The 13,196-nt window shown below is 42.6% G+C and overlaps 1 protein-coding gene across 1 annotated transcript in view; it reads left to right on the top strand.

Annotated features, from left to right (window-relative positions):
* Nucleotides 1-10,002: 10,002 nt before the first annotated feature.
* LANCL3 (LanC like family member 3) overlaps nt 10,003-13,196 on the top strand; it is a 37,737-nt gene continuing 34,543 nt past the window's right edge. Inside the window, exon 1 of the mRNA XM_084841739.1 lies at nt 10,003-11,045. Within this exon, the coding sequence (XP_084697865.1) occupies nt 10,062-11,045 (984 nt within the window). The 5' untranslated portion in view covers nt 10,003-10,061. The remainder of the gene's footprint in view (nt 11,046-13,196) is intronic.

Genomic DNA, 13,196 nt, shown 5'->3' with positions numbered 1-13,196 from the left:
ATTACATAAGGGCCATAAATCATCCACCAAGGCTGAATTGTGTCAAGCAATACAACACAAATGTAGGGCTGGCCTTACCATTAAGCAAAACCAGGCAGGTGATACTGGGTGTCATGGAAAGGCAGCAAATTGTTATTTATTTTATTAATTATTATTACTGTATGTTTACTACCAGGGTGTCAGGGTCTGCACCTGGTGACTCCATAGCCCATGCCACCACATCTGAGGACTCCCCTGAACCTTTGGGCACCTCTTCTAAATCCATGCCTGCTCAAAGCAGGGACTACTGCTCAAAGTTGGGGCCATGGCAGCATAGTTGTCAACAGTCAAAACATTTTCAGCCAAGTTCTTCTTCTTGTTGTAGTTGGTAAAATAGCTTTATAATGGAAATACAAAACCCACATTGGCCAGAATACGAATTCAAATTACTAATATGCGTCTCTTCTTTTTTATGTTCCACATTAGCAACGGCTGCAGATTCGCTCAGATAGCACAGGAGATGCTCAAGACTGATTTAAATCTCTTGTGAGAAAATTACCCCTGTTCACCAGCTGTCACCCTCTTGTCCCTCCTTGGGCTCTTCTACACAAGGCTGTTAATCTGCTGCGTCTACTTTCAGTTCCATCACAGAATTGATATCTGAGCACTACATAAGGAGTGTTTCCTATTCTGATTTTCTACCACATAACCTCTAGGAGGCACTGTGCTGTAGCAGAATAGTGCAAATACACAAAAGGACATTGTGTTTTCTTTCCCCATCAGAAATAATACCCATTTTCCCTGCTCTAAAAGAAATCACAGGAAGTGCTGTTTACAGACAGAAGCAAAACCTGAGGGTCATGTCGTTGTCTAAAAGACCTGTAAACAACCATGAGTAGGGAATGATGAGCGCACAACAAATGGCTGTTGTGGACACAGACAGACTGGATTACCTTAGAAAAATATCCTTGACTCTTCACTGTCACATATGGTGCTCACATCTAGAAACATCCTTTTTTAAATTTGTGATTGAGTAACACAATCAAAGTTGGAAGTTTGGCAATGAAATTTCACCTTTAACATCTGACTAGATGGGCTTAATTGAACAGAAAAATGTAATCTAACAGCAAAATTTAAACTATTTCTGTTCTCATTGAGTTGCAACCATATCTATGTGAGATTTATTTGTTTATTTATTTGATTTGTACTGCGCCTTTCTACCAAGAAAACTGGTACTCAAGATACCTTACAATCATAAATCAAACTTGATTCAAACAATAATAAAACAATGCATTAAAATACAATATATTTTTGTCAATATATCAAAGATTAAACATATGTCCCAATTACTATGTGGTACAATGTATGAGCTTTTCTACACGAGCCTGTTAATCAGCTGTATCTACTTTCGGTATCGTCACAGAATTGAGATCTGAGCACTACACAAGAGCATTTCCTTTCCTGCTTTTCCACTACATAACCTCTAGGTGGCACTGTGGTATTGCGGAACAGTGCAAATGCACAAGTAAAAGAATTGGTTTCTTTCACTTTCACAAGTAAATGCTACATTTTCCCTGCTTTAAAAAACCTTTCTGAAAGTGCTGGTTAGGCACAAAAGCAAAACTGGAGGGTCATGTCGTCATCTAAAGAACCCGTAAACAATTGTGAGTACGGAACGATGAGCATGCAATAAATGCCTCATGTAGAAAAGCCCTATAAGAAGATACTCACTACCTGTGCCACCAGGTCTATACGTTTTAGTAATATAAGTGAGACTTACACAAAATGTTACAGTGTAGAGTGTGCCTGCAGTGAGGAAGCCAGCCATGCCCTCTCCCAGGATATTCCATCCACCCCCATCAGCTTTCTATCCCCCCCACAACACAGTCAGCATTCCATGCCTACTAGACATGCTCTTTTTGACATGCTCATTGAGCTCTTTGGAGGGCTCCCCCCACCCTTTAGGATGTTTTTCCTATAGATTTCGTTTGTATTTCTGCAAACCTTGGGGTTCACTTGAGCTTGCTGACATCTCCCTCTTGTACATGGATGGTGCTGTTTTAGCTACATAACAATCAGCGTTCAGTGAATTGAGATTGCTATCAGTATAAATGCTGCTACAGGAGTCCTGTGGCTGCTTCTACTTTGAGTCAATAATTGCATGGGGGTGGTGGTGAGAGGTTCCTCACTTAAACAACTATATATATAGTTTCTTCTCAGCTCTTCAAGACATCTTTACCTAGATTTCCACCCCCACAGCCCAACCAGTTGTTGTTTTTTTAATACTTGTTATAATCTTGTTATATTTGCAGCCTCTAGCACAGGAGTATTAACTTTGTCAATTTTCTCTGATGTGAAGAAGCCTCCACTGGACATTTAGAAAGGTTGATAGAGACTCTGAATGCCAAGCATGTCTAACACCTACGGGGAGATTCAGTGTTGACTGCCTTGAGACTGAGAATGCCCAACAGCCAGCCCATCTGAAGATAAACACTGGTGTCAGATTAAGCCGTGTGACTGCAAATTAGGTTTGAGAAAGTGGAATCCATATAAATCTGTTCTGATATATCAATGTTTTAAATAGAACTTGTTTCAGCCAGAACAGGAAGAATAAGAGGTGAGCATATACGTACAAGAGATGGGGGGGAAATATCAGAGTAGGTTATTAAGGATGCAATCCTATGCATGTTTTGACAGAGTTGTAGGCCATTTCTCTGTCTAAACATGCATAGGATTGCACCCTTAATGTTGTACACTTTCTGTCCATACTAATCCATATTTAGTGCCAGAGATTATAAAAGCACAGCTCTGGAAAGGTTCTTAAGGTGATCATATCACTTTAGCTTTCCAGTACCCATTTTGTAAAACTGTACTTTCAAGATCATTGTTTCCTGCAACAATGCTCAAGGACATATATACGTTAATTTAATAGGCTGACATTTCCTCTGCCAGGGACTGCTGGCTGTGATTTCAATAGAGAAAGGCAGAAAGTACAGAGACAAAAAGCCAGGTAAACATTTGAGATAAAAATAGCAATTCCTTCTCATTTATGATTAATTTGAAATGTCTCCAAAAGTGATTAAAAATAAAGAGAGGGTTTTTTTTAAGGTTTATTTAAATCACATAGCATGCAGGTAATGAAGCAACCTTTCATTTTATGCATTACTGAGAGATTTATCATCATACTACTGTAAACAAGATAAAGTGACAAGTAAATTAATACACATAGCAAAATTGTATAGATATTTCCACAGTTTTATACTTTTAATTTAAAAATAGATATCAAAATCCGGAAGTTGCTACATATGTTTCTCACGCTTTATGTGATTATGGATGTTGTCTAAACTTAATCCAATTAAAAACTGCAACACAGATAGGCATGTATCAAGAGATTAAACATGCAGTATTAGGAGAACAAAAATAAATTCAGATGGGAATACAGAAAAAGATTATGTTGGAAGATCATTGAATATTTTTACCTTCTACTAGGGAACTATAGCAGGAAACTATTATTCATTTATGCACAACTTCTACAGAGAATACATATTTTTCTTACTGTTTCACCTTGCATGGCGTACTATAGTTACCCCAAGGATCTGAAAAATAGAACTGAATATGAAATCACTTACCAAAAATTATAGGGTTGTATCTAACGTTAGTCCTCTGTAAAGTAGGTTGCAGTTCCCTGACTGCGCAGTCTTCTCTAAATATGTTACATTACATTGCCATCTGATTTTCATTTACCATGATTACACTCAGAACATTTTGAGGGATTTTGTCTTGCCCATATCCACAGATCAAGAAAAGCAAGTTGTTTGTTGATGTCTCTGGGTGTACCTACCTTCCCTGAACAGCAGTCCACACTCCATTTTGTAACAAGGCCTGTCCTTTCATCTTGCTAAATTGGTACAACTTCACCATATTGCAAATGTGAACTTGATCAGATTCTTTCCACTTTGCCTGACTCTTCTTGACTGTAGGCATATGTCAAAAAATTGCCCAAGCCTTCAATTGACCACTCACTTTAGACCTTAAATAATTCAACTATACTTGTAAAAATCATGTTTTGCCACCAAAATCTGTCATTACATTGTCTGAATCTGTGAGACTTTGCCCCAGTCCAGGGGGAGCTATAGCCTATGACACTGCTTCTGAGTCAGAGGGGGAAGCTGTAGAGTGAGGCCCAGCCAGGGGAAGCCAGACACCTGGAAGTTCAGTTCTACTAGGCCTCCCACTGGCTTACGAACTGGGAGGTGGTGAGAATCAGGGTGCTGATATGGCCTATGTTCCACAGCTGGGAGACCTGACCTTGATGCCCCTGCTTCTCAACCAGGGATGTCTTCCATGGGAACAAGGCAACAGATGGAGGACTTTGCAGGAGAGGGGCTTTTGAGGTGGTGGGGATGTCCTAAGGTGCATAGTCAACTGAAGAGGGCAGTACAGAGGCCTCGGGGAAGGTGCTGCAACCATCTGAGAGCTAGAGTTCAGGATCAACTGTCCAATAGTGATCTTTAGAAGCTACTCCTCTGTATTTAAACCACAGCAACAAGCAGTAGACTTTGTTGGAAGCAATGTCTTGGTAACTTGGAAAGCTTCCTGGTGTCACTGGAACTGTAAACTTGTTTGGATTTATTTTGTGTCCTGAACCCAGGACTGATTGGGTCTTTAGTTATCATGGTAATGAATGGATTCTGGTCAAGGAACTGCACTGTAATCTCTTATCTGTGGATCTTTACTGAGGCTGTAAAGGCTTATAGCTAATTACCAGAATTACTGCAATAAAAGGTTTTACTGAGACTTGTGCCTTGGCTTTGGGAAGTCAGGTTCTGTCAGAATATGCATATGAGTCTGAATTCACCTGCCCAGCACAAGAAGCACATCCATTTAAAAATATGTGAGTTTATTGCTCTTAGAGAAGGCACAAGTCCAGAAGTGGAACTTTATGATTCAAAATTCCTGGTTGTTTTGCTGTCTTCATCATAATGTAACAAAGGGGAAAACACATACAGTAGCTTGCCTTGGCAATTCCGCTGCTATCCAGGCCCAAGGACACATGCAGCCCCATGAAGATCCTTAAAAGTCAATGTACCTTTTTCAGGAAAGAAAAACACTCATGAAGAACAGATGACTGTCTTATTTATATCCACTAGCAACATTGGTTTGAGACGGGAGACCCATTCCCGCTCCAAGAGATGCATGAATCCCAGCTGAGGGGTTTGAGCTTCAAGAATTAATTTATATGGATTGTGGTCCCTGAAACACCTCTCAAGCCAAACAACAGGAAGTGGTACCACAAAATGTAGATTTATTGCTCAAACAGAATTAGAGAATGACAAAACTTTTCAGTGATGAAACAAGCAAAACACATTACCACATACAATGTAATTAGGATGACTAGAAGCATAACAGAAATTGTGGCTAGCATATTCCTTAGTAAAATTAAAGTTCTATTCCTCTCAACCAACAAAGCAGTCCTCATTAAGATCTGATTAGTTCTGTCTATGTTGTGAGATAACTGTGAATAATGGAAAGCATTGTTGGAAATGGAGCCAGGTTGCCACAAGCGGGTTTGTTAAGTACTGGAACCGGATAGCTGCTCAGCTTAGCAGAGATACCTTCATTAAGGTGTTAGTGGTGTCAATGGCAAATCTGGCTACATTGAGAGAAATAAAAGTAGTGGTATGACCAGGTCTGAAACTTAGGGTGAGGTCATCCACATAAGAGTTATAAACAGCAAGGATTTCTTCTAGTTGGCAAGAGAGTTCCCGGGAGAACGAGAAGCCTACCAAACATGATTACCTAAGCTCTGTAAACTATGCTTGCCAGGTAGGCAACTATAAGTTACTAATCACTTGTAGTTAGCATACACAGATTATTAGGAATAGCACTCCTAAGAAGTACAATGAATTCTTATCAACAATACATGTTACATTCATACTCTGTGACAGGTTAACAGATGAGCCATAAAGTGTCTCTTCAGAGTGTTGATTGAAGATGAATCCACACAACCATTTTGACATGAGCCTAAATCCAGCCCAGTTAGGCATGCTTAACTGTATTGATTCCAATGGATTTAAACATTCTTAACTCTGTGTTAGATTTAACCCATGGTACTGTTATTGCAAAATCAACACAAGTGAGTATTTTTGCTGCAGTGTGCACTTTAACCCATCTACTGATATTCTGTAAAATGGTGTCTCATTCTGTCCTAGTCGTGTCAGACTTTTTCAGGATATGTTGAGAGCTTGCCATTCACATGATTGGTCAGATCTGATCTAGTAGGTGCAGGTGGGCATTCAAGGCATGTCACATTGTGATAGAATCAGTCAAGAAGAAGGATTGCTAATAATTGCTCACAGCTACTTCGGTGGAGGTGAGGGGGCTGATGTCTTGAAACTACAGCATATTACATGAAGAATGGAAACAACCAGTCTAGGAAGTACAGCACATTATATCAACTAAATGGAAAGGACCAGCAAACAGACCAAGCAGAGATGAGATTTAATTAGAAGACCATCTAGACTGAAACTCTTGGAAGAGAGATTAATGGATCCTAGAAGTAATAATAAAAATGGATGCAAAGTTTTCTAGGTAGTTCTCTTGGCTTTATGGTTCATGGCTCAGTCTACTTGTTTTTGTCTGCCTTAAAGCTTCAATGTAGCCATATTTGTTTCCACACTTTTGAATGGTAGCTTCCCATCCATCTCCCCAGCTATCTATGGAACTTTTAGGCAAACACAGTCAAGTTCAAGTACATCTCCAGTATCATCCGGATTAGTTTGCTTACATAACAATTTTTAAAATTAAATTCGTAGTAGTTTAGAGATGAGCCTTCTCATATGTTTATAGGATTTCCCTCAGGACAGTCATACTAATCACAACAAAATGATTCATTGCATGGCTTTAGTCTTTTTAATTTAATTGTTTGAATTCGTTATCTAAATGTAACACTTAAAACACCATGATAAATACATTTTGTCATGTATTGCCATATCTGGTGTAGCCCAAGGTGAGTAGGCTAATGTTGATCCCATAATGCACTTGGACATACAGTTAACGTTCATAATGAATTATTCATGTTCATAATGTGTTTAAAAGCATTGCATCAGCCAGAACTGCATTAAATTAAAACACAGTTTCAGCTAAAGAATAATTAAACAAATTCCTCTTCTGATCATAGTTGCTATTAATGCACAGAAAGACATCCAAGATGCATTTTGCCATCTATACCAGATTATATTGTATAAGACTATCTCTTTTAAAGACTATTCTGGGACAAATGAGTTGCCTACTAACAGCTCAGTGAACCAAATATATGTCCCCCAATTACTTATTTCACTTACTCCATTTCTGTAGCAGCCAGATCAACCTTTGCTGCTCTTTAGCTCTTTATTAGGACAATTCAGATTCTAGTCATGGAGGTGAGAGGAAGAAGTATTTTGCAAGTAACAAGTGCATACAAGTGCCTGGGAAGTGCAAGGATATTACAGCGTTTGCCATCCTAAATACAATTATGAGGACACAAACTCTACTGAATACAGTGGGATTTACTTTTGAATAAACAGGCATAGGATTACTCTTTAAGAGCTTTTCTAGGCAAGGCTATTAATCAGCTGTTAATCTGCTGTACCTACTTTTGGTTTTGTCACAGAATTGAGATCCAAGCACTACACTAGAAGAGTTTCTTTTTCTGCTTTTCCACTACATAAGCTCTAGGTGGCACTCTGGTATAGCAGAATAGTGCAAATACACAAGAGGAAATTACTCTTCCTTTCATTTTCACAATTAAAGCCACATTTTGCCTGCTCAAAAAAAAAAAAAAAAACCTTTCCAAAAGTGCTGGTTAGAAATCATCTACAGGACCCATAAACAAAGTAGGGAATGATGAGTGCACGATAAATGCCTCGTATAGAAAAACCCTAAGAGATGCCCATCATCTGGATTTTAGGATCTGACAAGTCTACAAGATAATGCTGGACAGGGCTTTAAAAACCAAATTAGAGGGCCCTGAGCAATTTGTGAGGAAAGGCAGGATATAAATAAATAAATAAATAAATAAATGCAATAACAGTGGCTCAGGACTGAGGCAGAGTTTTTAGAACTGAGAATATTTGAGAATTGCAAACAACCTCAATTTCGAAGGTGCCTGTAACAATATCTGTACAAAGTGAAGTCCTGTAGTACTACAAATACATGTACTGTAGTAGACTGAGTGAACAGCAGTGGAGGTTGGTGGCTCCAGTTTTGGTAGGGCGGTAAATCCATTCTGGGTTTCAGTCAGAACCAGCCAAAACTCTAGAGCAGCTATCCAAAGTCCTGAAACCTATCCCCAAAATAGGCTAAGCACCTTGGATAGCTCCTTTAAGCACCTTCTAACTCCTTTAGAGTTCTGACTGGTTCTGATTGAAAGCTAGGATGGATTCACAGCCGCACCGAAATCAGAGCCCACCAGCCTCCACTGTTGAGCAGTGCAGGGGCTTAGGAAGATGAGAAGGTGCCTCATACAAAATCAGACTGGCTGTCCATCTAGCTCAGTATTGTCTACTCCAGGGCTGGGAAAATGTGGCCCTCCAATGCTTTTGGACTGCAACTCCCTCACCATTGGCTATGCTGACTAGGGCTGATGGGAGTTGCAGTCGAACAATATCTGGAGGGCCACATGTGCCACAGCCCTAGTCTCTTCTCACTGGCAGCAGCTCTCTAGGGTCTCAGGTAGAGAATGGCTTTCCCATCACCTGCTACCTGATCTGTTTAATTGAAGATGTCAGGGATTGAACTTGGGACTCCCCCCCCCCTCATTTTTGCAGGGCATCATTTAAGCTTTCATTGGCCTATACTGCAATGTCAATGATTCCATCTTTTATTACAGCGCAACTTAAGGCTTTCTGTAAATAGTTCTGAAAGACATTTAGTACACCATGGGTTTTAACACAGATCAGTTACCATTTAAATATTCTATCTGCACTTCACTATGAACCTTGGCAAATGCACAACCTGCCTACATCAGCAAAGAAGAGTCAGATAATTTGTTAAGTATTTATAATCAAATTGCCTTCAGTGGGCTAAGGTCAAATGTTGGTCACTTCATGTTTTTATAGAGACTGATAATTTTTTTTAAAGTGTAATTCAGGAAAGGACACAAAGAAAAAAATAGTGACACGAGTCTTTGGCATGTTAATATGAACAGTTATCTAAAATGAACGCATCATAGTAAGCATTGGCTTCCACTGTTGGCTACTGACAGTAAAAAATCTCCTCTGCTTTTACTGCTCTCTAAAGCAGCAGCAGCAAGGTCATTGCCACTGTGGGTACCAAAAGTGCTGCCTAGTATAGCAGTTTGTAGAGGAAATACACTTATGGTAGCAGGAGGTAAAGGAACGTCTCCTTCCTAGCTTCACCTTGATACACCATTTTAGATGATCATGGCAAGGGGTTGCAAGTGTGTAAGCAGTGTGGGTAATAATGTTGGAGATGCAAGGAGACACAACTACAGGAGGGGGGCGGTCAAAGGAGCGTTGTTTATTATGGCCTTCAGCAAAAAAAATTAAAGTACATTTAAAAACTTGTCAAAATATTATGTTAAAACCCACGACTACAACAAAACATGTGTACCTTTTAGAGGCGTTCAAGTATATTAAAAGGGCAAGATGTCTCTTCACCCTCTAGTAATAACTGGACATTTCCTCTTTCTAAAAAAGTAAACCTCTTCTCATTTTCCTCTTTCTAAAAAGTAATCCTCTTCTCATTTCCCTCTTTCTAAATAGTAATCCCCTTCTCACTAGTTGTGTTACCTTAAGAAAATGTCTCCACTCTCCCACACTGACCTTCTCTGGTGGATTTCATAACGCCCTTAAAAAGAATTCTATATTCAGCTGCTATAATAAAACCTGCAAACTCATGGAGAGGGGTGGAGACGTGGGGAGAGACAATTACGCTTTGGAAACGAGCTCTCTTTGAGACTTTTAGGCAATAGAAATGGAGAAGGGGGCGGGGGGGTGCAGGAGGAGGTCCGTTCCCAATGCAGGCAATATTTTCGCAAGCTTGACAGCTGCTGCTGCTCCCACGAGCGTAGAGGAGCGCATATGCCACAGAAGCGGCAGCGGCAGCGGCGGCACTTTGTCTTCTGCAGACGTTTCAAGCGATACCGGAGCGAGAGAGAACGCAAACGGTTCTTGCGGCGAGAAGCAGCCTCGCTTTGGGCCGCGGGAAGAGGAGGCGCGACACGACCGGCTAGGCCATTGCCTGGCCGCGTGGCTTCTCATTTCTCCGCCTCAGCAGGGCGAGAGGAGTTGGCCGCTGGCGCACCTCGTCCAGGGGGCTGCGCGCGGCCGCCCCTGAGTCAGTCCGTCAGCGCCCAGCTGCGGAGCGAGCCGCGGCGGCAGCTCCTCCTCCTCAGAGCGTCTCTCGTCTCGGCGGGCACGGCGGGCGTGCGAGCGAGCGAGCGTGTGCAGCCCGGCTCGGCTCGTCCGCCCGTCGTCGGGCAAGCGCCGCCGCCGCCGGGCATGGAGAGCAAGCGCTGCTTCGCCAACCGCTTCGATGACTACAGGGGCAGCCTGCTGGCCGGGCAGTGCAAGGAGGCGGTGACGCCCTTGGTGACGGCCACCATCGACCGCATCCTCCAGGAGGTGCCGGCGCCGGGCGGCGGCGAGGCGGCGAGCGGCCTGGGCGGCTGCCAAGGCGGGCTGTACGGCGGCGTGGCCGGCGTGGCCTACATGCTTTACCACGTCGCGCAGTGCCCGCACTTCGCCCAGGCGCGGGACTCCTACCTGCGGGCGGCCAAGCAGCTGGTCGACGCCTGCGTGCGCCACGAGGAGGGCTGGGGCGAGGCCGACGCCGACACCCGCGCCGCCTTCCTGCTGGGCGGCGCGGGCGTGTATGCCGTGGCCGCGCTGGTCTACCAGGCGCTCGGGCTGCCGGACTGGGCCAGGCCGCTGGGCAAGTTCCGCGAGCTGTGCGAGCTGTGCGCCCCCATCACTTTCCTCGAGTGCGGCTCCGACGAGCTCTTCGTGGGCCGCGCCGGCTACCTGTGCGCCGCCCTGGTGCTGAAGCAGAAGTTGGGCATGGAGGTAGCCGCGCCTCGAATCCCTGCCACGTTCCACACCTTCCCTGCCCTACCCTTTGCCTTGCCTCAGTGCTCCTCTCCCTCCCTCCCTCTTCTTTCTCTTTCTATCTTTCCTTCTTTCTTTCTTTCCAAACTTCCAGAGGGGTAGCGGTAGTCTGGTGCAGAAAAACCAGCATTGTCTTGTGACACTTTGAAGATTTTTATTATGGCATAAGCTTTGGTGGACTAGAGCCCACTTTCATCAGATCTGATGAACTGGACTCCAGTCCAGGGGTGGTAAAAAGTAGATCTTCAGATTTTTGGACTTCAACTCCCATAAGACCCTGCCAGCATAACCAATGGTCAGGAATGCTGGAAGTTGATGTCCAAAACATCTGGAGATCTACCTTCTGCCCACCTCTGTTCTTGTCCATGAAAGCTTATGCCGTAATAAACGGATTGCTCATTAAGGTGTCACAAGGTTCTTTGTTGGCTTTTGGTGATGAGTGGGATGACTTGGCTGGAAACACGGGGGGGGGGGAGCTGCCTGCATCCACACAAGTCCTCCCCCCCTTTGCAGTGTCCTCCTTGGCACTCCCCCCCCCCCCGTCAGATTCTGTCAGATTCTGGACATTGCATTTAATCTTCCGTTCACACAGACCACTTACACTCATGCCTTAATCTGTGTAGAAATGAATGCATGAAAGAGGGGAAACGTGATCATGACGGTAGATGCCACCCCAACTTGGTTGAACATTAGCATCAAGCCCTATGCACATGTAGTCACTTCTGATGTTCAAACAAATGTGTGTAAGTTGGGAGTACAACATGCTGCTAAAATGCTTCTCTCCCCCTGCCCCCACAGTTATACATTGTGTAGGCTTTGTTCACAGGTTCAAGTGAACATGTGAAAGTTGGCAGCAGGACCAGTGAGCACAATTCTGGTTTCCCACTCCACTTACTTATTTCTACATGGATGAACTCGTGAACAGAGCTTTTCTCTCTTATTAGAAATACTCCAGTGCAAATATTTTGGTGTGCTTGGGGCTAAAACCATTATGCTTCCCTAGGTAAATATCCCAATAACTTGAATGCAGGCAGGGTGGCGGGCAGGGAGTATTGTTTTCAAGGGGACAACTGGATCCAGGACAGGGAAGGAATTGTGATCTCCACCTTTAAGGATTTGTCCAGTTACAACCCTTTTTTTCTTGCTCCATATAGGTGAGTGAATATTTCTACCTCATTATGGGGTAAGGGACAAAGGACTGCAACCAGGAAAACCAGGAGGTTTTCTGTTGCATTGGGCATGCTTGAATATGTTGCAGTTTTACCAGCCAGCCCATTTTTGAAGAAGGGAGATTATACTGGGAATGCTTAACACTTTGTAGGTGTAGAGATTTATTTACTTCATTTATTTACTGTACTGTTAAACTGCCCAATAATGGAAGTTCTCTGGGCACTGTACAATATATTATTTGTACTGAAGTTCTCTGGGATGTTGTTCTTTTGGAAGTTATCTGGGATGGTCATGTAAGCAGAATTGGCAAGTCAAATAAATGACATGGGTGGTTTGGTTTGGTTTGGTTTTCTTGCAGTTTTTCAGAAATAAGAGGCATTGCTGTAAATTAAGGCATAGCCCTTAGAATATGGGATATCCAGCAGATCTAGTACAGTTGTGGTATAAGTGATGAGAGAATCACCCTTTTGATATCACAGTTCAAAATGGCAAGATAAAAATTTATTAAACTGTTGCCATGTCTCAGCTCTAAGTACATTTGCTTGGAAATATATCCAATTCATTTCACTGAGACTTCCCTCCTTCCTTCCTGATGTGTGTTGGAAGGTAGACATAGTCCTCTCAATCAGCAATTAGTCTAATGTTGTAAAAGTCAATTGATTTTATAAGAATCTACAAATCTAGGGTTTTGGAGTTCACTTAGGCAACATCTACGAAAGCATCTTCAAAACTTTTCTGTTTAAACTACTTCTAAGATGGAAAGTTCTTCCTCAAAACATTCAGTGCAGAGGAAGTGAACGAATTCTAGGCTTGTATTCAGTGTACATTTGCACTTTATGTTATAAGTGTTTATGAGTGCAGGTTGAGATTTTGGTTTTGGTTGAAAGGTTAGGGGTTGAATGACTTGCAACAATTACCTCCAGTTTCTGCAGAAATCTG

Source organism: Heloderma suspectum, chromosome 3, assembly GCF_057233095.1.
Source record: "Heloderma suspectum isolate Gila_16-S chromosome 3, 16-S_ref, whole genome shotgun sequence".
Lineage (NCBI taxonomy): Eukaryota > Metazoa > Chordata > Lepidosauria > Squamata > Helodermatidae > Heloderma > Heloderma suspectum.
The sequence above is the reverse complement of the archived record's forward strand: the minus strand, read 5'-3'. Positions and strand labels throughout refer to the sequence as shown.